The 21,323-nt window shown below is 41.8% G+C and overlaps 5 protein-coding genes across 5 annotated transcripts; 3 read left to right on the top strand and 2 right to left on the bottom strand.

Moving 5' to 3' along the window:
* Positions 1-7,142: 7,142 nt before the first annotated feature.
* Positions 7,143-13,345, bottom strand: LOC6534411 (myrosinase 1). The gene is made up of 4 exons (XM_002095053.3): positions 13,131-13,345; positions 12,217-12,418; positions 8,463-9,356; positions 7,143-7,812 (listed from the first exon to the last, which is right to left on the bottom strand). Exons 1-4 carry the CDS (start codon positions 13,169-13,171, stop codon positions 7,324-7,326), a joined length of 1,626 nt encoding a protein of 541 aa, XP_002095089.1. The 5' UTR covers positions 13,172-13,345; the 3' UTR covers positions 7,143-7,323.
* A 2,597-nt stretch (positions 13,346-15,942) lies between these two features.
* On the top strand, positions 15,943-18,303 carry LOC6534412 (probable ATP-dependent RNA helicase Dbp73D). Its single transcript, XM_002095054.4, has 3 exons — positions 15,943-16,100; positions 16,155-16,975; positions 17,037-18,303. The coding sequence occupies exons 1-3, from the start codon at positions 16,078-16,080 to the stop codon at positions 18,236-18,238; spliced, it is 2,046 nt and encodes a 681-aa protein (XP_002095090.1). The 5' UTR covers positions 15,943-16,077; the 3' UTR covers positions 18,239-18,303.
* A 434-nt stretch (positions 18,304-18,737) lies between these two features.
* LOC6534413 (peptidoglycan-recognition protein SB1) lies at positions 18,738-19,539 on the top strand. Its single transcript, XM_039373822.1, has 2 exons — positions 18,738-18,895; positions 18,959-19,539. The coding sequence occupies exons 1-2, from the start codon at positions 18,841-18,843 to the stop codon at positions 19,474-19,476; spliced, it is 573 nt and encodes a 190-aa protein (XP_039229756.1). The 5' UTR covers positions 18,738-18,840; the 3' UTR covers positions 19,477-19,539.
* On the bottom strand, positions 19,535-20,264 carry LOC6534414 (peptidoglycan-recognition protein SB2). Its single transcript, XM_002095056.4, has 2 exons — positions 19,880-20,264; positions 19,535-19,827 (listed from the first exon to the last, which is right to left on the bottom strand). Exons 1-2 carry the CDS (start codon positions 20,241-20,243, stop codon positions 19,643-19,645), a joined length of 549 nt encoding a protein of 182 aa, XP_002095092.2. The 5' UTR covers positions 20,244-20,264; the 3' UTR covers positions 19,535-19,642.
* Positions 20,265-20,621: 357 nt separating this feature from the next.
* On the top strand, positions 20,622-21,239 carry LOC6534415. Its single transcript, XM_002095057.3, has 2 exons — positions 20,622-20,674; positions 20,734-21,239. Exons 1-2 carry the CDS (start codon positions 20,666-20,668, stop codon positions 21,073-21,075), a joined length of 351 nt encoding a protein of 116 aa, XP_002095093.2. The 5' UTR covers positions 20,622-20,665; the 3' UTR covers positions 21,076-21,239.
* The last annotated feature ends 84 nt before the right edge of the window (positions 21,240-21,323 follow it).

The following is a 21,323-nucleotide window of genomic DNA, read 5'->3' on the forward strand; positions in this document are numbered from 1 at the left end:
CCCTACATTCCGAGTTAGTTATACTCTAAATATATTATAAGTGCATCATAACCAGAGCACTTGAAATCCGCTCCTGGCAGCCGTCGTAATGCCAACAGTACACGATCATTACGGCCTTAGTAGTTGCATTCTGTCGCCCTGCTCAATGAACCATTCCACCAGCGGCAGTGGGCTCGACTTGGACAGCAGCAGAGGCAGCAACAGCAACAGCAACAATTAATATGGCCAGCGATGCGAATCTAATAATGTGACTACAATGACGACAATAGACCCGCTTTCCCCCTTCCAGCGACTAAAGTCCCCGGCTCTTTGGGTCTCCGCGTTATGTAAGCCGGGCTGGGCAGCTGCAAAGTGTGATATGTGGCCGGTTCTAACGATACATCATTCTGATATATGTGCCCCGAGGTATGGACTGTATATCTGTATGGCGACTGCATTTAGGTGCGTTATAAATTAACACTAGAAGGCAGTGGGCCATTCCAGGATAGTGGCCCAGTGGGCGGTAGCTGGGCTCATGAATACCAGGGAACACAGGGAAAACAATTAACCATTGCATGTCGGTCGTGCCCAGAGTCGCTGCATCGAGATCCATGGAACAGATCCAGGGAGCATGGTCACTGGCGGTGGTCAAGGTGCGTGAGATGGCCGGTGGCTGATAACCAGCTGCGGAATTGGCAGTGGCTACAAATGAGCGATCGTTTATCTCAATGGGCCAACATGATCGCGCAAATGTTTTGCTCTCGTTGGGGTGGATACACTTAATGACTGCGATTGGAAGTGGTTTTATGGCTCTTAAAGTAATTGTATCTGATTGCGATATTGCCTGAACATCGAGTAATAAACACTGTTTGGTGTTTTCAATGGTTTCATTAGCTTTGAAGTACTTGTGTTGATTTGTTATCCCATTTGTTATTCACTTTGACAGATATTAAACAAGTTTTCATATAACTCACAAAGTTACTTTGCATTTGTTCAATGAAACAATGAAAGTGAATAGTAAATTTACAACCATATGCAGTACATTTTTATGCATCCGGCCAATGTTTTTCATTTGCGCATTAGCTAATAAATCTACTCCAGATCTGTGTACTCCAGTTTACTGATCGGCACCATAACTCTCATTCTCACTCATCATGCTGTCCAAATCCAATAAATCGTCAAAACAAAAGTGCAGCTAAGCTACAATAACAGTTAAGTGCGAGAAACATGCATAAAATCAATGGACTTGATGCCTGGTTTGGAATCAAAATATACAAATAAGGGAGATTCCCAATGGTGGGAAGATGTGCACGGAATAGCACGGACCAACCTCGCAACCGAAATCCCGAAAAAAGCGAAATCCGAGCCCGAGTTCAGAGCGGTTCCACTCCCAGGAGCGCGTATTCCCAGGCGATGATAATCGAAGGGACCGAAGGAACTAAGAACTAAGGGTGGTTACGACATCGAAAAGTAACCCTCCAGTGGCAACTGTAAAACTGCAATTGCAGTTCAGTTTGAACTGGAGTGAAGCAACCCCCGGTGCGGAATCCAAGCCCCCGGACAATGGCCCATCCTTTGCCTCCTTTATCCCTTTGGCTGCTCGCTCGATGGTGGCGCATTCGCAATGACAAACAAACAACAATATAACAATATAAATTCGATATCGAGGCGATCGATCTATAGGCAGTTGCCGCGACGCACACGCAATATCTTTTGCGTGAAATTTCAGACAAAGCGGCGACGAATTTGGAAAGTACGTTTCATACATATACCTCCATATATTCATATATATTCATGGTGCTCCCTAGATCGGGACAGCAGTGGCAGCTGCGCAGGCGCCGCGATTCCAGCAGGGTCGTCATCAGATTCACTGCGGACTCCGGTTTTGGTGGTGGGTTCCCAAACTGAGAGCCTTGTAAACCAAACTGGGTACAGTAGCGCACTCCACTAATCATGGAGTTTATGCGTGGTGATTATGTCTGAACAGGAATTTCTAGTACAAAGTAAAGATTATAAAGATAACTCACTAAAGATATCTTCTATCTATAGGAATAAAAAATACCATAAAGGAGAAGTAACATTTTGTTGTAGTAACATTTTACATATATCTGTTTTGAGCGCACTGCTCCAATCATGAAGTTTATGCGTGGTGCGTAATGGTGATAACGTATTTCCAATAAAAAGTAAAAGTAAAGTAAAGTCACTAAAGATTTCTTTTATTTATAGAAAAAAGTGATTACCTTATTTGAGTATGTTGTAGTAAACTGGCACATTTCTGTTTTAAGCACTAAGTTTCCAATGTTTACAATTTATGAACGCATAAACGGCTAAGCATGTCCTCATCACTGGGATTCGACCATTTGTCACTGTCTCAAATATGGCTCTAACTGTTTTCCATCCTAAAAAGGGGTGACATGCGTCGAATGTCCAATTTGTTACGCAATCAAACCGTCGCCTGGACCTGAACCTGGACTCCTCTGGCAATCACGCATTTCGTAGACCAAGTCCACGTTCACGTCCAGGTCTTTTAGCTGGTAATTGGCTTGTCATTATAGCAAACGCAAGGCACAAGGCAGCAAACACAGCCAAGTGCAATGAACTTGGGTTTGAAAATACAAGGAGAGAGATTGGGTTCGTTGATTTATAGAAAGAGGGAAGGATCAGCTGCCTTCTGATCCTGGCACGTTCTAAAAGGAACCTCAATCCTCCCCTTTGAGACTTCGCACCTTTTTCCTTTACGTAAATTATGGCCCACAAAACAGCTGACGAGCGAAGAAACCTTTCTTTTCATTTCTTTATTTCCGCAATCCCACCCGTAATTAAATGAACAAGGACCTGGAAGTCACACCCAAAGGATCATATCTAGTTAGCTACAACTTTTCCCATGCCTACGTTTAAGTTGAGCAAAAGATTTATGGGAAACCCAATTGAAGGGACAAGAACTTTGCTATCTCAAATGGGGGGCTCTAAAAACCATTTCCATACCGAACAGTTGCCCCGTAATTGCATGAGGGTGCTATTCTATTCTTTGTTGTCCAGAAAATTACTAAATGTCACCAAGAACGAGGGGATTCGTATTCCATACAGCTCTCCAGCCATGGATGCCATTTAACGACTCACCAAAAGCACAAATCTCAATGATTCAATGATACTTTATCGCCAAACGTAATCCACTTGAGAAGGGGAACCAAAAAGTGACATTACATATATGTACATAATATCGAATGGAATGGGTGAAGTTACACAGTGATATGATGAGGGCTATATTTTTCAAGAGAATGTTTCAATCAATTTATATTGGTTATGATGTAATTGAAAATTGATTTCAAAGGGTTAACTCAATTGCTTCACTGTGTTAATTGCCGTATTGTAACACGGTATGTATAAAATGTATGGAGAAAACCAAAATAGATCTAACAATTTTTGACTTTGATTTCTTTAGTAGGTACGTTCTTAAAATATATGTACATATGAGTACATATTACTTTTTACACATTTTGGGTTCGATTTCAATAGTTCTACCCGCATTCTCCTGATTTGGTGTAGAAATCTTAATAGAATTAACCACGGGGCCACGGAAATCTGTGTACACATTATTAACTTGATTGCCCCTTGTTGCTATTGGAAAATAATTTTTCTCTATTAAATTTTCCTCGAATTGAATACAATTTGACGATGGAACCGAACCAAGCCCAATCGAACTCTGGTTTTTAATTTACTCTATCGCTTATTGTTATTTAATCCTTCTTGCAGGCCACCATCCGCATCCTGGACAGATGTTTGTTCAGTTCCAGTGGTCCTTAAATGCCTTGTTCGCGGGATTAGAGGCAAGGCAAAAAGCAGAGGGTGGTGATCGGGGGCGAGCATGTGTGCTGATTTTTGCACTATGGTGGGTCCTAAGCCGTATTAATTTTCAATAAGTGCATTGAGGTCTGTGAATCATTTGATAAATGGCGCAGCGGGTTAATCCTGCACGTTGATAAGGGGGAGATGCAGCCGCTCCTGCAGATCCACTTTCCCAGCACGTTCCACAATGGAAAAGCGACGTGACACAGCAAAAGTTAACACAAATTTGTGCATCTTTGAGTTTGATAAGCCTTTACAGACCATTAATAAGTTTATTCTATTATTTATGGAAAAACTATTTGTGCTCTTCATATTATTTTCAAATCAATCATTAAGAGATCAAGCAAGTTTTACTGAGTTTGAAAACAATGTGTGGTGTCCATTGTATTGAGTACAATTCTTGAATTTAAATCTAGAATACATTATTATTATTGTTAGTTAAGAACAACTTTCTACTATTAATAGGAAAAGAACTTAAATATACTTAAATAAAGATTCAAATAACAAGCGAAACTACTCAAACTTTTTAATCACCGGGAAAATAGTTGTGCCTGAAAGTATGCTACAAATGTGTAAAAACTTCGTTATCCAATACACAAACCGTTTAAATCGGTTACAATCGGGAAAACAACGTAATTACCGCAACAGTACGTTATTTTGAAGTTGCTTTTTAATTATTTATTAAAAACTTAACAATACAATAAAAGTATATTCAAAGATTTTAAACTTTACTTAGCTTTTTATAACATATTTTGTGTGGAATTTGTAATATTTCTAAGTTTAATTGCGATTTAACGAAATTGTGACATTCTTTCTTTTCTACTTAAATATAATTTTTATATAGGTATAAGTTACGTGTATAATTAAGGGCTTTCAACCCCATTAAGTACATAAATGCTTAGTCAAGATCAGTAGCCGAGTTAATATGGCCATGTCAGTCCGTATGAATTCCGAGATCTGGGAACTATGAATGCATTCCATATGGATTACATCGACTAAAATGCGTAAAGTTAAACGTTATCTGCAATTAATCTTCGTCGGGTCGTGATCTGTACTTATACTGGATTTATTTATATTACTCACGCTCTAACCTTTTTTAAAAGAAAAATAAACACTTGCATAAATCACAGGTTTGAATTTTGAGAAGTTCGTGCAATTTAGCTTACTGAACTGAACTAAACTTTGGCTGATGCAATGCCCTGTAAAATTTCATCGGTGAAAAAAGCACAAAAAAGTGGAAAAACTGTTGAGAACATCCAGAACTCCAGAACGTTTTCCCCACTCAGTTTGTTTGACTTGTAAGTTGGCTTGTTGTTTTTGCGAAGTTTTGCGTCGCACTTGGTTTGTACAACATGGTTTGCTAATGTGTGTTGATTGTGGACTCTGGCACGGGGTGTCCATAAAGGGGAAGGGGGATCTCCCAAACTGAAGCGGATCTTTTCTTGTATTGATTGATATTCCCTTGGCTTCGACTGACCATTAGATCTCATTAATCATATCTCAAAAAGTAACTATTGGCTTTTTGTCTTAATTCGTTGGGAATAGAATGAAGAGAAGTAGTTGTTGATATATACAGATCCGGATTCTTTTGTAATTTTTATGTTCATGGAGAACCTTTCAATTTGAATAAATCTTGATGTAAAGGTGATACATTTTTTATCTACAGTGTCCCTTTTAGATTTGCCTGACTATTAAATACCTTTTACCTAGATAGTAGGAGTGCAAGTGGAAAATTAGCAATAGATACGTCAACACCAAAAAGTTACTGGCATATTAATAGAAATTGGAAAGATACAAAAATAAAATATATTAAAATCGAAACTTTTCCAAAACTGTGGGCGTGACAGTTTAAGGCGGCTTGTTACCCACTCTTCAACGAATTTAATATGCCCTATTTCCATACAAGTTATGGTTCTTAGTATAAGCTTAATTACTTATATGAAGCCTAAATTGGTATTGCCTCTTTTGGCTTACCTTTGTGACTTGATTCGCGTAGATACATACATATATACCCTCTATTTACCATTAGATTTCTTCGGTTTGTCGAGAACAGAACAATAATGTTCGCATTGAATAATACATTGGTAATGCATTTTCAAAGCCCTTTCGATATTCCCTTGTATGTGAGTATGTGACTCGGAGAGACGAACCCTTAGTTCTATTCTAGATTCAATCTTTGCTTGCCAGCACCAGACACTGGACTGCTGGACTGATGAATTATGAATATGCCCGTTGCCGGCTCGTGACTCAAACAGGTGCAAAGTCAGCCTGGGAGCACGCCAGGCAGGTCGAGACCAGACTCCAGACGAGCCCCTCCCCCAGAATCCCCCAGAAGTCGCTGCCCCTTTTTACCTACTGGCATTGGCATTTGAGTGTGTTTCCTACAACGGCAAAAATTGCTTAATTTATGCAGCAGTTTTCGTGTGACTTGAGCAAACTGAGACAATAAATCCAGCTAAATGCATAAAAAATAAGTGTAAATAAAAAGCATTACCCAAAATGAAAGGTAACTGGTTCTGGAGGGAAGCAAACAAACAAACAAACAAACAGGCAAATACTATGTATGAATGTACATGAGATTCCGTATCGCTTTCGATTCCGATTTGAAAGTTTCTTTACTAAAGTTTAGCTGAGGCCAGGCGGATGTTGTGATCACGCAAAGAATATACCTACATATGCATAAGCTGTGATTTAATCAGGGTGATTAGCAAGGGATCTTAGTATTCCGATTCATGCTGTGCCAATGTCCACAGAGATACTAGACCCTCCCCTACAATTAGCCCCCAGATCGACCTCATCGCGATGATATAATGCATTAGCATCGGGGCTCATTGTATATCATTGGATATTTTGTTGGTTCTCCGTTTGATTTACGTGCGGAAATGTTGGGAGACAGCTCAAGGAAATTACTCCATGTAAATGTCACTCCGTGTCGAACTGAATGGTCAGCTAAAGTGATCTAAAAGAGGGCTGCCTTAACATCTGAATGACCTTTCCGGCGAATGGAAGTTCTCGGCTTCCTACAACCGATCTTTCAAGGTTTCTAGATCAACTCGGACGCACAAATATGAGTGATCTCAATGGGATTAGTAACAATAAGCGACATATTGTAGTACTAATAATGGATCTATTGAAAATAGATAGTTCTATTCAGTTTATGATATCTTTAAAGAATTAAAGAAACGAAGATATGAATAAGGAAATCGTTTCACGACTTGTTTATGTGCGATTATGATATAACAAAAGCTACTAAGCTTATTAATTATTTAGTGATCAAGTACCAGTTTACCCGTCACCCTTTAAGCATCACAAAATGATTTAAATATCACAAAGGGGTTTTATTCAGTTTCGAGTCTTTCAACCTTAGTACAAATTACAACATCTATACATAATATATTACAAAGACGGTTAGACGAACTTAGGGATACGAGTAGCAATCGAATATGGCAAGGCTCTTTCTCTCCTCTCCTCTTCATTTAATTTAATTCATTTGTTTCCTTATCGCAGCAGAGCCAGCAGGAGAATACCCATGAGACTCCAACTGACAGCTCCACTAGCACCACTTGTCCTGCCCTCCGCCGGCAGCTGAGCCATGGCCACCAGCTGCTGCTCCTCATCCAGCTTGGGTCTGTAGCTCCAGTCGATGGTGTTGGTCTTACAGAGCTGGGCAAACACTCGCGCCGAGATCTTGGGCGTTCTGGTTCGTTGCGGGGAGTTGAAGTCCACATGATAGAGTCCGAACTTCTCCGAGAAGCCGGCCTTCCACTCATAGCTGTCCATCAGACTCCAGGCGATGTAGCCACTGACATTCGCGCCATCCTCCATGGCATCCAGCACCGCCGAGAGATAGAGATTGTAGTAGTCCACGCGGGCATAGTCCTCCAATCCTCCACGATCACTGACTCCGTTCTCCGTGACGATTATCTCGGGTGCATTGTACTCCCGGTGTATCCACATCAACAGATTGTACATTCCCTTGGGATAGACCTGCAGGAAAAGATAGAATCCCCGGTCAATAAAGTTCATTCACCTGTGCGCCACCTGGGCGAAAGTCACCCTCTTTTTGATTCCTTGCTAACTAGTTTACTCGGCAAACCATAACTCAAACTCTAAGTGGGGATAAGTCAACCCTCGAGCTACCCCAAGCACTCCACCAAGTTAATTACACCACCTCATCCTGGACGTGGGGGATTTCTATTCCTCATCTCTCGTCCCCAGAGGGTGGGCCACAATCAATTTAGCCGACTAAGCGAAAGATAATTGAAGAGTGGTGCAGTTGAAGGAAATATGGTCCTGGTGTAAAATTGTGGCCGAGACGGGTAGTTTTCAGGACTCTTAATGTAATTATTGTGGGATGTAGGAAACTTTTAAAGTTCTTGTAATATATATATAATGTGTATCTAGGGCCAAACTATATCCTCTTTTAAAGCACTTCATTTGGCAGGGGATACTTTAAGTCCAATTGAGATATAAACAGAGTTAAAATCCCTATGAAATGGTTTACTCGCCCCAAGATTTCTCCTCACAATACCTCTTGCCCCTAATAACCTTTTCTATATTTCGCTATAAATACTGTTCGACAGTCTAAAAGTTGATGTTCCTGTTCCACCTGTTACCTAAGACAGTCTCAAACTCACCTTGAGCCAAACGGATCCGGAACCGGGCCAATCGACGCCCTCCTGGCTCTCGACCACGCCCATGTCGTGATTGAAGGACGGAACAGGGAACTTGCCGGTATTGTTGTGGCCATTGGAGGTGACCAGGTTGCTGGTGTAGGAGTTGATGCCGAAGAAGTCAGAGGTGCCGCGGATGCGATGAATCTCCTCGGTGGTGAACTCCGGCAGTCTGGATCGTGCTCCGAATCCCTGCTCCTTGCTCAGGTTTCGGATGCGCTCGATCATCACCTTGGGATAGTTGCCGTGCTTGGAGAAGATGGGGTGACCGAACCAGCCCACATAGAACTGCATGGCTCGCTCGGAGGCCTCGCGATCCTCGGCGGAGTTGGGATCTTTGGGCTCCGGCCACGAGGTGTCCAGAGTGATGCCCATGCGTCCGCCTTGACTTGGCTGGAAGAGCTCCCGATACATGTGCACCACCTCGGCGTGGGCCTTTAGGAGATTGTGGCCACACAGATAGGCGGGAATGCCGGGGTAGTTGTACGAAGGTGCCATATAGTCCACTCCGTAGCCGTGCTCACACACATGCCACGGCTCATTGATGGTGGTCCAGATCTTCACCCGATCCCCGTACATTTCCAGCACCAGGCGAGCATAGTCCTTGAACAGCGGTATGATCTCCGGATTGGTCCAGCCACCCAGCTCCTGCAGCTTTTGCGGCAGCTCCCAGTGATAGATCGTCACCATCGGAGTGATGTTGTACCGGAGCAGCTCGTCGATCAGGTTGGAGTAGTACTTGATGCCGGCCGTACTCACGTGGTTCATGTAGCCACCGGGCATGATTCGCGGCCAGGAGAGGGAGAAGCGGTAGGTGCCCACATGCAGCTCCTTGACCATTTGCACATCGCGCTTCCACTGGAAAAATGTATAAATGTTAATATTAATATTAAAATTTAAATAGAAATATTTTTATTAAATTAATAATCTCTATTTGAGAGGCTGTATACCCAATGTTCTTAAATGCTATTTATTCAACAACCAGCTTACAATTTCGAATTGATTTGTTATATGCCGTATATGAAATCCCCTAAGTTGAAGGCATATTAAATCAGTTTGACTGATGCTGTTAACCAGTAGTTATATGTCTTTAATGATATGCCTTCACAGTTTGATTTTATAACATTTGGCCACAGAAAAGAACGTATCAATCTATTTAACCATATAATGTCAAGACTAGCAGTCAAAATATGAAAAAACCAGCTAGAATCTAGTAATACTTAATCCGCCCGCTTAGTTGGACTATAAAGTCTAATCGAAACTAGCCAACCCAATTTAATAATTGATATAGGCAATTCAAAGCAATAATATTAATGTCCACTGGCCACTTAAGTTGAAATGTGAGCAGATAAACCAACCTGCTAATGGACACGTTAAGTGTCGGAAAATAAGACGGCAGCATTCTGACTTGTTTACTGCCGATTGATTTGGTTTTTCTTTGAATCGATGCCAAGAATGCCAGGCCAAATTTCCGAAAAGCCGAAAATGGGAATGGAAAACCAGTTGGTCGGTGGTCATTGGCGACACATTCCACGCCCAATGGTCATTGTCACTACTTGGCCCGGAGCTCTGGCTTTGGCTTTGGCTTTGGCTATGACTTTGGATTTGGCTCGGTCTGTTGCTAATTATGTGACTTTGAATTGAAAAACAATTTAAATCGCGATCGCCGAGTATTGCATATGAAAGGAAGGGGGCGTTTAAGCTGTCTGTCCGACCATTTAATCCATTTTTCAAATCGCCTGCCGCCGCTGACAACAATAACAAGCGGAGAGGCCAACAAAACTAAAAAATAACTTAAAAAAACTATGACACCTGACGCAAATGCTGCAGTTGGCACCTGTAGAAAAATCGGCAAGTCTATTGATTGGCATTAGCAGCGAATTGTGACAGTATTAACCAATTCTCCATCGCAGTCGACATGATGAATTGATAATTCACTGCAACTATGTTGCTAATATTTCAATGCAAATTCTTGGTTACTTAATAGCTATTAGGGTGCATCTTGGGAGCAGATTGAGATTGGAATGCATGCCTATCCTAGGTTATCGTTAATACAATAATTAATTGTATCAACTACGTATACATAAATTATTATGAGTTCTTGATTCGCTCTGCATAATAAATTCACTATCATTCACCTCCAACTGAGAACAAACAAATTACAGCGTCTTTCCCACAATTTATAATATATATTTAGTTATATCTAGGATCGCTATGAATTATGTCTTGCATATGTTACATATATTAGTTAGTTAAATTAAAGTATGGATATCAAAAATGTGATATTAGTGGTAAAGTTTTTTAACATCCAAAATAAGGATTGTATATTAAATAAATATCACCAAAAGGTCTTTCCTTTATTAGTTCTCATTTTGTTGGACAACATTAACTAGCTAACACAGAATTAAGCAATTATGACCCCAATATCACAACTAACATAAACTAACAATCACGAACTTATCTGTTCATATCAGTCTCCCTGGAAATGGGTCACAAGCCAACGAAATGAAAATCCCGATACGAGTATGCAAAGATCTTTATCAGGTCTAACCAGATTGTTGTACAATATTCCTGCTTCTAGTATCCGTCAAAAAATTCCCTACTACTTTACATTTAGAGAGGTCCAGATCCGTTTCAGGCCCACAAACAAGTTACGCCCTAGTTTTGCGCCCTTTAAGTCGGCCTATTGTTGGAATATCATTAATTCAGCACCGAACGACAGTCATTAATCAATTAGGCGAACAAATGGTGCAAATGTAATGTGCTGAAAGTCCAGATGGAGACAAGTTGATTATCGGAGCACAGTAGTTAATCAAACAAAATTCTAAACAGGTGTCCCCCTGCCAAAGAGCTGCTGCTCATGATTTATGCGCTTTGTGGTCAGAAGTATGCAAATTAGTTTACGGCCCGCAATGCGATGCAACATCACTCGATTGGCATCGCATGTCCACGCTTGGGGATGATATAGTGGCCTATTGAATTATTATTATTGTTTGGAGCTGTGTTGTTCAAACATAATTGGCCAATGATCTTGGCTTCGAATTAATTGGGGGCACAATTGTATTCCATCTAATGATCCGCCAAGCCAGAGATCTTCTTCTGTATACAAATGTATTCAAGTCTAACGTTTATAGAAAGACTTGGGGTTGAGCTTGGTAGATGATGAATATTTAATGAAGTAGTGACAAAACTAGATATATATATAAAATGGTTTACTATATTAAAATAGAGCTTTGTAAGAATATTCCTTCTATTTCCATTTTACCCCCACTCCATTCCATTGGTAAAAACTCCCTTACTGTCAAGCACTTGACTCTAATTGCTTTGCCATGCAAGCACAAGGAATTCACTGAAGTGATCTACTGATCTCGACGGACTCCTTAGATCACTGACCACTTCTTTAATGCCATCTGCTTGGATCAGCGTCAAGAGCTCTAGATAATATCACGTAATTAGCTGGGTAACTAATAGCCATCAGAGTGCATCAATTGCGAGTTGCCGCATATTTTTCAGTCGATTACCTCAGCTAGTCGAGTGGAGATCTTGAACTCTTTGCATAACTTCCAATCAAACTGTGATGCCAAACGAACCGACTGATTCTGATTCTGATTCTAATTCTGATTCAGTATCTGATTCCGATTCTGATTGCGAATACTACCATTACCGATTTGCCCATTAAACATTAGACAATAGCGACGTGATTGAATTATCCGCTCACCTGATGATAGCTGTCCGCCGAGACATCGCCATTTGATTGATCGACTATCTTCTCGGGATGAGTGTGGGTGAGAAAGTCCCAGATCGACTCCCCCTTGTCATCCGCGTTCCAGCCGCCCTCGATCTGGTACGACGATGATCCAACGCCCCAGAGAAAGTCGCTGGGGAACCGACGGGCTTGGCTCACCGGACTGCCGAGACATCTGCAAAGGTGCGTTAATTTGTTAAGCGAAATGTTTGGCTAACTCTTGAATCGAATGGCTAAAATCCAGCATCTCCGCTGCGTGCCAAATCCAGTGCTAATCAAGTGACATTCAGAGCTGACCAATGTTACGACAGTTTTTATTTACTTTTTAATTTTATATGCGTTTTTACGATCTTGGCTAGTCGTTTATATTATACCAATTGCCGATCGCTGGTCGATCAGGGTCAGTTGCGACTGAACACACATTTGTCGCTTTCTTTGAGCCAAATTCGCTTTTTTGGCAGCTTGTTTTTTTGCCAGGGCTTTTTGGAATAGATTTTTGTGTAGTTTGTCTAATTGGCTTAGAAATGTTTTAATACAACTGCTAGCTACAGCTAATAATAGTAAACTGTGTTAAATGTACGAAACCTTTTTTATTATTTTTAATTTAAGAACAAAACTTGTATGAAAACATTTAAATCATTAACCATTTTGATTTTATTATTAACAAATAAACATAACCAGACAGTAAGCTTAGTTTGTTTCAAAAAAAAACGTAACTTAGGAGTGCCCATTGCAAAAAGTGAGTTTAATACCTCAGATAACTTGAGGATCTGGATCTGGAAGTTTCGATAATCAGATAATTTTCGATTTCGCTGCCTGACGAACTTAAGAACTGTATTTTTCCAATGTTGGAAGCCTGCACTTGATTCTCTTAAACTAACACTTACGAGGCAGTCAGCACAAACAAGGGCAGTATGAGTTGCATCATGTTTCAAATATCCTTATGTATATCCTTTTGCGCGAAACTAACGAGTGCCAAACGAAAACTTTGAGCAGAAAACCGACAGTTTTTGCTCCAAACTTTTTCGCCGATTGTTGAACTTTTCGCGATTCCTTCGCGATTCGCGAGCGTTTAGTTGTTGAGCGGACAGCGAAACGCTTGCAAATGAGCTGCGCCGCTTTTATGTCCTACCGTTATAAGCGATCGGCGAAGCGGGCCTCGAGTTATAGACAAGTTCTCGTCGCCGCTCCACCGCTTTGCCCCACCTCCCCATCGAAGTGGGGATCACCGAACAGGTGCTAATATTATCTCTCTTGTTTTTATCTCGTGTTTGTTGTGTTTGATGCTCGGATTCTGCACCCACCAGTTACGTGGAAAGTTTATAACATTTGGAGAGAGGGTAAGATTCGTAAACTTTTTGAGAAATTTGTTGAGCTCCCGCCAAATCAGAGGGATATGTAGCGTTATATTATTTAAATTTATCACAGTCTACGGGCGGCTTAGCATACATTATACGCTAATAAATATTTAAAGTGGGCCGTAAAATTCCCACGAAGGGCACGATTATGGAATTGGCATGGGTTTTATTGCCAGTGGTTGGATTTTTGCTTTATTCGCTTTTAGTTTTAGGTGGCACGTTTATAACATAAAGGTATAAAACATTTTTTTAATAAAAAGTTTTTAACAAAGACCAACTCTTGGCATCTTCATGTCAAAGTCCTATATCTTTTTCCATCTTCCACACATTTATGATAGCTAACCCGATGGTTGTATTACTTTTAAAAGTATTTATTTAAACTTTCATTACATAATTTAATTTTTGGTGTGAAATTGTATGCTCCACCGGAAAACTTCTAAGCCTATTATTATTTTATGTTTTTCATTACAAAACGTGAACCGAAATAGTTCTAATTAATATTAATACTTCACAAGTGAGCAAATTTAATGGGTTCTATGTTGGTTTACAAAGTAAGCTCGAAGAAAAAGAAGAATTTTTCTTCTGTTTAAATCTACTACTTAAGTACCAAAACGCAACGCAAAAAAACGCAGTAGGTGAGGCTTCCATTGCACGACTGTTTTTCCCCATTTCTTACTGCAAAGTTTTTAATTAGGTTTCAGAATCTAGAAAGCGAAAACAATGTTCAATTAAGTGCAAGTAAAATTGCTTCCGGGGAATTGATAAGGAAAAGAGAGTTGAGAAAAGGGAAAATGCAATTAGATCGGAATGATAAAAGCCAATGGAACAGCGAGATAAGATCGTCTTTTGGTTTTGATGACGGGCACAGATACAAAGTAAGACTTGGTCAGGGGAGTCCAAAACTAAAAACGGAATGGCTTTATCCAAATAAACCCGTTTTGGCATCGGACTCGCCTTAAGAACTGAACAATGACTCTTTTGCCTTACAATAGCCATTATATGGGCAGCTTTCGCATCCGCAAACTCGGTTCATAACTCCATATCCAGTTTTGATATTTTAATCCGACACATGTGCTAAATGAAAGAACCTGGTACTGATTCGAGCTGAAAGTCTTGAAAGTCAGGCAACATTTAGCAGATACCATACGCTCACTTCTTTTTAAAGAGTTACAATTCCCAATTTAGTGGAAATATTAGTTATACGCGTAAACAATATGAAAGGCCCGAAAACTATTCATCCGAGGAATTTCCCAAGTGTGAATATATTCCCAACTAAGTAGATTACAATGTATTTGTTGAAAATAGTTAGTTAGTTAGGAGAATGCATATTCGAATAAACTAAAGCTAGGAAATCACTGAATCTACTGCCCCTAATATTAGTTTCATGAAATATTCCAGTTATTGTTATTTAGTTATTGTTATTATGTTATGTAGATCCTTAGGCGCTCAACAAAATCTAAGGTTCAAGCCCCGACAACAGTGGGCCAAGTGGAACTATATATAAGTTCTGACACACGATGTGGGCGTGTCGTCCTCTGTCACAGGTGTTCAACTGCCACTGAACTGAACTGAATCGAATGGAAACGACCGTCGGCATGATTAATGGTCCCATTTAAAAATACAAATTTACGAACGGAAATGGCAATTGGATTTTTTAAGTGTACAGTAAGACTGTTCGGAAATATTTAAAAAGCACGTCAAAAATGTCACTTTTATAGCAACATTCAGTCGTCTAAATATTGTCGTTTTTCGCACATTATTTTTAGTGGAGCATGTAAAAAACCTTTTAAACCTGTTTAGAGTGCGTCCATAAAAATTTATTATATCTGATGCTTTATTTTGCATCTGACGCTCACGTGGGGACAATCTCTGGGTCAATTATGAATCACTGACTGGCATAAAAATCCCCAAAGAAACCCAAGAAGTTGGCGGCAAGTTGTATACGCATCAACGCATTTCGTAAATACATAAATACATCTAAGGGAAACTACAAAGCCCCTTGAAAACAGGAATATGAACTAATATTGCTTCCATTTCCGTTGTCAATTATTCTGCTTGCGGTTCTGGGAATATTCTTAATTATTTCAAAAAACTGGAATACTGTGTGAATAATTAATAAGATGAGAGGGAAATACGAAGAGTAACTCGGCTAAGTCAACTCTTGCCCTTCCGAAATATTGCCTAAACTTTTATTTTTTGTTGTATTATTAGTTGGTAAAGTTTGTAGCATTACCAAATTAAAAAAAAAGGATTATATCCTAGTTTTATTTAAAGCGACCCATCACTCTAAATCTCATTATTTGAATAAGCGCGCCCTTGCGCATAAGGTCACACTGCCCGATAAGTGAACACTGCCTATTATCGAAGTGCCGCAGAGCCCGATATCGATGACAGGTTTTTGTAAAACGTAAACAAAGTAGCCGCAACACGTGCATTTACCTCGCTCTCGTTTAGTTTAATAAAACCCGCTCTAATAATGGAATTATTTACCGTAAATAGGTAATTAAGGTTGCATTCACCACCTCCACCGATTTTAATTCAACTTTACCCCAGATACACCGAGGATTTAAAGGAACAAAAAGATGGGGTCCAAGGCACAAACAACGAGGATGAAATACTACAAAAATTGCTTAAAAAAGCTGCAAAACGCAAGAGGAAACATGAAAACATTGAAGTTGTACAAACACCTATTTTGGAAAAAGAAACCTCAGATGTTAAGGAAGCGGAAGCCAAGGACGAGCCAGTGGAACAACTGGAAAAGAGCGTAGCAGTTGCTGAAGAGCCAGACGTGCCCTCCACTGAGTTTCAAGTTCTTGGCGGCGATGGTTCGGCGGCCAAGAAGAAAAAGGTTGAGATGCAGCTGCCCAATTGGCTGGCACATCCCACCATCATCGAAGGCGGAAGCCTGCAGCCGGAGGAGGAAGTGCCCGCCTCTGAGGCAATTGACCAGCTCGATTACCTGGAGAAGTACACATGTCAGGCTCTTAAGCAGATGAAGATAAAGCGGCTTTTCCCAGTCCAAAAGCAGGTCATCCCTTGGATCCTGGAGGCACAGGCCAAGCCACCTCCCTTTCGTCCGCGAGATATTTGTGTGTCTGCTCCCACGGGCAGCGGAAAAACCCTGGCCTTTGCCATACCAATTGTCCAGTTGTTATCGCAGCGGGTGGAGTGTAAAGTGAGGGCTTTAATCGTCCTTCCTGTAGCAGAGCTGGCGCTGCAGGTTTACCGGGTCGTCAGTGCGCTGTGCAGCAAAACGGAGCTGGAGGTTTGCCTTCTATCCAAGCAACACAAACTTGAGGATGAGCAGGAGAAGCTGGTAGAGCAGTACAAAGGCAAATACTACTCCAAGGCAGACATTGTGGTGACCACACCAGGTGAGTTGAACAGCAAGAGATGAGCCCTGTAGTTCTCATTAAAAATGTATTCTTATTAAAGGCCGCTTGGTTGAACATTTGCACGCCACTAAAGGGTTCTGTCTGAAGAGTCTTACATTTCTGGTCATTGACGAGGCCGATCGGATAATGGATGCAGTTTTTCAAAACTGGCTTTACCATCTGGACAGTCACGTAAAGGAGACCACCGATCAGCTGCTGGCCGGCACTCAAGCCCCTCTATGCTATGCAGAACTGCAATCCAGCTTTGGCAAGCAACCACATAAGCTTCTGTTCTCGGCGACGTTGTCTCAAGATCCAGAGAAGCTACAGAATCTACGACTCTTTCAGCCTCGCCTCTTCACCACCGTGCTTACCATGCCCGTGTTGAAGGATGTAACGGAAGGAGATGCAGATACCGAAGCGAACACAGATCCAGGACAATTTGTGGGCAGATACACAACGCCGGCGGAGCTAACCGAGCAGTACTGTGTGACGGAGCTGCGACTGAAGCCCCTGACTGTTTATGCCTTGGTGGAAAAGTACCAATGGAAGCGTTTCCTGTGCTTCACTAACAGTTCGGATCAGGCCTCTAGACTCACATTTGTGCTAAGTCTTCTATTTCAAAATGGCACTAAAGTGGCTGAATTGTCAGGAAATCTCTCGGCTAAGATTCGAAAGACGACACTTAGAAACTTTTCTGCTGGCAAAATTAACGGACTGGTCTGCTCAGATGCACTTGCGCGTGGTATCGATGTGGCAGATGTAGATGTTGTACTCTCATATGAGATACCCCGCCATATCACGACATACATTCATCGAGTTGGCCGAACGGCTCGAGCGGGAAGAAAGGGTACTGCTGTCACTTTGCTCACCGATAAGGACATGACTCTATTCAAGAAAATACTTAGCGATGCGGACAAGAGATTGGGTGAAGAAATTCACGTTTCTCCAGATATTGAGATTCAGCATGCGGTTCAATACAAAGAGGCTTTATTCCGCCTTCGCAAGAGAACGGAGACGACCAAGAACGAGAAGGCGATCGAGAAGAATCGAGTGGCCACCAAGGCAATGGTCCACAAAAAACAGGAGGAAACGGCTACTGTTCGTCCACTGACGTTGATGGAAAAGCTTCAAATAAAAGCCAACCAAATCTTGGACTCCAAAACACAAATTCCCAAAAAAAGGGCAAAGAAAGCAAAACAGCAGCCAAAGGAAACCAAGAAGCAAATCATTGCCAAGCAGCGAAAGGCCATCGAGAACTAACATGTGGGAAAACTATGCGGAATATGTTGTTTTATTTAGTTTATTCAAATATAATATTGTACAAAGTTTTTGTGTATAGCGTACACGGTCACCTATGGGGTCTCCCGGAGCAGCTTCTTATCTCGGGGCGCAAGTGATTCCCCAGCAGGTTCTTCACATGTGTATACCCTGCATTTGAGCATGTGGAGTGTATGACATGGTGAATATGTCCGGGAATTGAAGTAAAATGAACCTATTTCGAAATTATAAAGTAAAAAGACGCAAATTAAATTAAATTATTTTCTTTAGCCAACCAATCATTTTAATTACTTTCTTTACGTACTGATAAGATAATTCATATTCACCTTAGAATTCGTCTACTAATTGAACAATTGTTTAGAAAACTGCCTCTGCGCTTCGATACTTGTTGTTTATAATTAAACCATGAAATAGGTACTTTAATATATTATTTAATTTTGATTTGTTTGTTGTTGGGTTGAGCTCTGTTGATAGCCGAATCAGCGTTAAGGGGTATCTAACGCTTCGTTTCCCGTAAAAAATCCAACGCTTCTATATAAACAGCCGTGGCCGCAGCATTTTATACAATCTTCAATCTGGTAACGATGAACACATCAACGGCTATTACGTGTGTGGCTGCTTTGGTGCTCTGCTCCTTAGGTAATCAATCAAACCTGCTCCAACCCAAACCAAATCAGCTAATCAAGTTCTCTTCCCGCTCAGCTCTATCCGCCAATGCCCTGCAGATTGAGCCCCGCAGCAGTTGGGGTGCAGCGCCGGCCCGATCCCCTTCAAGGATTTCCGGGGCCGTGGACTATGTGATCATCCACCATTCCGACAATCCCAATGGGTGCTCCACATCCGAGCAGTGCAAGCGCATGATCAAGAACATCCAGTCGGATCACAAGGGTCGCCGAAGCTTCAGCGATATCGGGTATAACTTTATAGTGGCCGGAGATGGAAAAGTGTACGAGGGTCGTGGATTCGGGCTCCAGGGATCACACGCCCCCAACTATAACCGCAAGAGCATCGGCATCGTCTTCATTGGCAACTTCGAACGCAACGCCCCCTCCGCCCAGATGCTCCAGAACGCCAAGGACCTGATCGAGCTGGCCAAGCAGCGGGGACACCTCAAGGATAACTACACGCTGCTCGGTCATCGGCAGACCAAGGCCACCTCCTGCCCGGGTGATGCTCTTTTCAACGAGATCAAGACGTGGCCGCACTGGAGGCAAAACTGAAAACTTGTTGCAACTTGTCATATAACTTTTGTATAATAAATATTTTGTAATTAATATGTAGTATCTGCAAATTGTATTTATTGTTAATATGCACTATTATTTACATTCATTTAGCTATGGAAAAAATGTTAGGGACACCTGTCTCAAGTAAAGTTCCTATGGGAACTTAAGGCTTTGGCTGCCAGCGTGGCCACTTTTTGAGCTCGTTCAGAAGATGTCTTCCCGGACAAGCTGTGGCCTTCGTTTGGCAATGACCCACAAGGGAATAGTTGGGCGAAACCTGGCGGCGCTGCACGGCGATTTGAATGAGTGTCCGGGCAGCCTGCAGCATCTGCGAAGGAGGTAGTCCAGCTGAAACGGAAATATATTAACGATGGCACGAAGTTTCGATGGGCGGACTTACTCTGGAAGTTGCCGATGAAAGCAATGCCAATGGATTGACTATTGTAGTTGGGAGCATGCTCCCCGCGGATGCCGAAACCCAAGCCCTCGTAGATCCGACCATCGCCGCCGATCAGGAAGTTGTAGCCAATATCCCTGAATTTCCTGCGCATATGATCGGCTCGAATTTGCCGGAGTGCCAACTGGCACTGATGCGCATTGAAGCAAGGAGCCGTGACAGTGTGATGGATGATTATCAGGCGAACCGGAACCATGAGCCTTGGCAATCTCGGCGAGAGTGGCACAGGGCACCAGGACCTGCGGGGCACAATCTGGCCCAAGGCGAGAGTCAATCCACACAAAACGAGGGCCAACTGCAACTTCATGTTTACTTATTGATGTATGTGCTCTTTCGGTCGCCGATCTGCTTATATAGTCGGTCGAAATTTCTGGCCAGGAATCCTCATATTTACTCAGATGTTTTGATCAATGGGTTCGATCGGTGTATTACAGCATAATTAAACGACCTGCCTTTGTCTGGCTACGAATTCCGCTTGCGTCATCTTTGCAAAGATATTTGCATATACATATCTAAATATATCTATCTTCCAAGCTTTGCTGGCTTCTCTTCTTTGGGAATGCAAATCTGCCCTTGGACGAGGCGGTGGCCCAAAGATGGTTGGTCATCCGTAAAAGGGTAGTTGCATTTGAAAGTCAAATCCAATCTCGGCCTGCTATAAAAGCCACTTGGATGGGTTACGACTGGACAGTGGCCAGTGATCGAGTGGCCCAGGTAGTTACCCTCATCATGAAGATCGTGAGTACTCCTAAGGATACATTTACCTAGTAATATACTTCAAGCTTAAAATACCACAGGTTTTTGCTACCCTGTTGGGCTACTTGCTCCTTGGACTGGTGCTGTCCCCTGCCAGCTTGGCAACTGCCGCAAATGGAGTGATTCAAACGTATCCAGTGCCCGCTGCTGTTCCCCGCCTGGTTCCCGTGGCCACCAGCCATCAGTTTGTCACTCGAAACTGGAATCGCGTACTCGTGCCTCCCACCACGCTGGCCACTTATCCGAACACCTACGTTAAGTACAGCGGAGGCTACCCGGCGTATCCCGCTTACCATTATCCCTATGCCTCCACCTATCCGTACACCTATCCCTACTACTATCCCACTTATAACGTTGGATATGGCTACAAGGGCGTCTGGTGATCGGCGTGCTACGAAATGTGCCACGTATATAGCCTACCATTAATATATTGTGATAATGTTCGATACCAATGAATCTACGTTTGCAAGCCTGCGGAAATATATGACAAGTATAATCGTAAAGAAATTTATAAAATATATGTTTAAATGATTGTGCTGAAAATCAATTATACATCTTTCGTTACTAATTTAAATTTAATAACTCACTAATTCACTCCTGAGACACTGTACTTGGCACGTCGTCAAAAAGC

The sequence above is a fragment of the Drosophila yakuba genome, chromosome 3L, assembly GCF_016746365.2.
Source record: "Drosophila yakuba strain Tai18E2 chromosome 3L, Prin_Dyak_Tai18E2_2.1, whole genome shotgun sequence".
NCBI lineage: Eukaryota > Metazoa > Arthropoda > Insecta > Diptera > Drosophilidae > Drosophila > Drosophila yakuba.